This window comes from Apaloderma vittatum, unplaced genomic scaffold (genome assembly GCF_000703405.1).
Source record: "Apaloderma vittatum isolate BGI_N311 unplaced genomic scaffold, ASM70340v1 scaffold35330, whole genome shotgun sequence".
NCBI classification, from domain to species: Eukaryota; Metazoa; Chordata; class Aves; order Trogoniformes; family Trogonidae; genus Apaloderma; species Apaloderma vittatum.
In genome coordinates, this window is record NW_009695659.1 from 21,244 (window position 1) to 23,423 (window position 2,180).

At 44.6% G+C, this 2,180-nt stretch overlaps 1 protein-coding gene across 1 annotated transcript in view; it reads left to right on the forward strand.

The window, feature by feature from the left end:
- KSR1 (kinase suppressor of ras 1) overlaps positions 1-2,110 on the forward strand; it is a gene marked incomplete at its 3' end in the record, with an annotated part of 21,108 nt that extends 18,998 nt beyond the window's left edge. The window contains exons 11-13 of the mRNA XM_009872060.1: positions 677-731; positions 1,139-1,184; positions 1,731-2,110. Coding sequence (XP_009870362.1) covers positions 677-731; positions 1,139-1,184; positions 1,731-2,110 — 481 coding nt within the window. The remainder of the gene's footprint in view (positions 1-676; positions 732-1,138; positions 1,185-1,730) is intronic.
- Positions 2,111-2,180: the final 70 nt, after the last annotated feature.

Sequence of the window (2,180 nt, forward strand, 5' to 3'; positions counted from 1 at the left end):
TATGTCCTGGCTGGTGTAAATGGACAGTGCCAGCTCAGCAGTGCTGAGCTCACCTTTATGAACCAGGCTCTTGCCTGTGGGATTTAGCCACAGGGCAACACTACTGGTATCTGGATTTGCATATAAAAACCTTTCTCAGTCAGTTACTTGTGAATCTTTAGAAACAGCTTGTTTGTTGCCAGAGGGAGAACTGATGAGGTAGGATGCCAGGCACAGAGTATTTATTCTGACTTTTGGAAGGATTTGCAAGCCAAGTTGAATTTCCTGCACACCTGACACTGGACAACCCCAGGTGCATTTAGAATACGTGACCTGCAGGATAGGTGAATTCAAACGCTCTAGTTCTGAGAGGATTTAAGTATTTCTGATTGTCCCAGGCAACTTGAAGGTGTGTGAGCAGTTCACAGACAAGGGCTGACCTTGACACACATTACAGATAAATAGGTGTGTGAGCAGAAGACTGGGCTTGGTCAGTGAGCAGGCAGGTAAGTGCTAGGGAAGATAAGCATAGCTTTAAATTAATGGAAGTATAAAATCATATTGCCCATGGTTGAGTTTACTTTGCTGCTTATTCAGGAATTACAAATAATCACTATCGCAGTGTTAAAATTTACAGTCTGTAAGAGATGGAAGTGTAAAATACGTATCTTAAAGAAATTAATTTCTACTTTCCCAGAAATTCCCAGTCCTGCACAAACAGCACAGCCACCAGAAACAGCTGCAGACACTAAGTAAGTATAGTTTTAAATTCTTTTATTTATGTGGTCTTCACCCAATGATCTTCCTGTCTGTCTGAAAGTGCTATGCTATGGCCAAAACCAAACTTGTCATCTGAGAACTCACAGGATAATTTCAGTAATGTCATAATACTGGAGCCATGCCACCACCAAATCGATTCCTGCCAGTCACTGAAAAAATCACTTCAAAGTCTTTGTCCATCATCTGCTAAAATAAGCTTAGAAAGTCCTTCTCTGTTAAGCGGAGCAGTAATCATATTTTTCTGTGACCTGCTGTAACGCAGTCGAGATCTGCTCTCTATGTGCTTCTTTTCACTAAGGGCAGATGCAGCAGCCCACTTTTCTAACTCAGGCGGACATGCAAACGTTATTTTCACTGTGAACCTGTCTTCTCTTGTTAGTGCTCATCAACAGCCAGACACAGACGGAGTTGAAGGTGAAGCAGAGGTAGGTTTTTGCTTGGCCCGTTCCATGCCCGTTCGGAGATGCCACGTTGAAAGTGTGATGAAAATGTCGTCGCCCTGGAATTATGAGCGCAGACTAGCTGTGCCCTGCTTCGGTTCCACTGCTCTGCTTGTACTGCAGAGAACTGAAAATTCATGGTTTCTCTAGCTAGGCTGAAACAATTAAGCACTTGTAATCTTGGCTAAGAAGATGTTTTTCAAACTTCTGGCTCGCTGTTTGGTGCAGCCATTTTTATATTATGAGAGCAGCAGGCCTGCTGCCAGAGTTACGAAGTCTAAACGCTCTGCAGACCTCAAGTCTGCAGGTAATGCCTGTGTAGGTACCACCAGCGGTCGGATTAGCTCATAGTAGATCCTGCAAAGCCAAGGCTGTAAGCGTGGGCTGTGTTTTGCATGGGAAAGGCTTTCCATCCCTGTTCGCAAGTCCGTGATTTGGGTAGTGCCTAAGCACTTGTGGTGTGAACGCCAAAATGAGTTTCTTTGGTGATGATGCCCCTCAGCTGTATTTCCCTTCTCTTCTTGTGAGCAGGTGGAAGAGCCGGAGACTAATAAATCAGAACCTGAGGATGATGAGGATGAGGTGGAAGATTTGCCGAACAGACGGCCACACCTGCAAGGGATGATTTATCGCAAACCCAGCCAGACGAGCGTCTACCTGCAAGAATGGGACATTCCCTTTGAACAGATTGAACTGGGGGATCCTATCGGCCAAGGCCGGTGGGGGAAGGTGTACAAGGGCAAGTGGCACGGGGAGGTGGCCATCAGGCTGCTGGAGATCGATGGCAACAATCAGGATCATCTCAAGCTCTTTAAAAAGGAGGTGATGAACTACAGACAGACCCGGCATGAGAATGTGGTCCTGTTCATGGGAGCGTGCATGAACCCTCCTCACTTAGCAATCATTACCAGGTAAGGATATAGCATCTTGTACTATTTTTAATATATATATTAAATAGATAATATTTTTTATATATATATA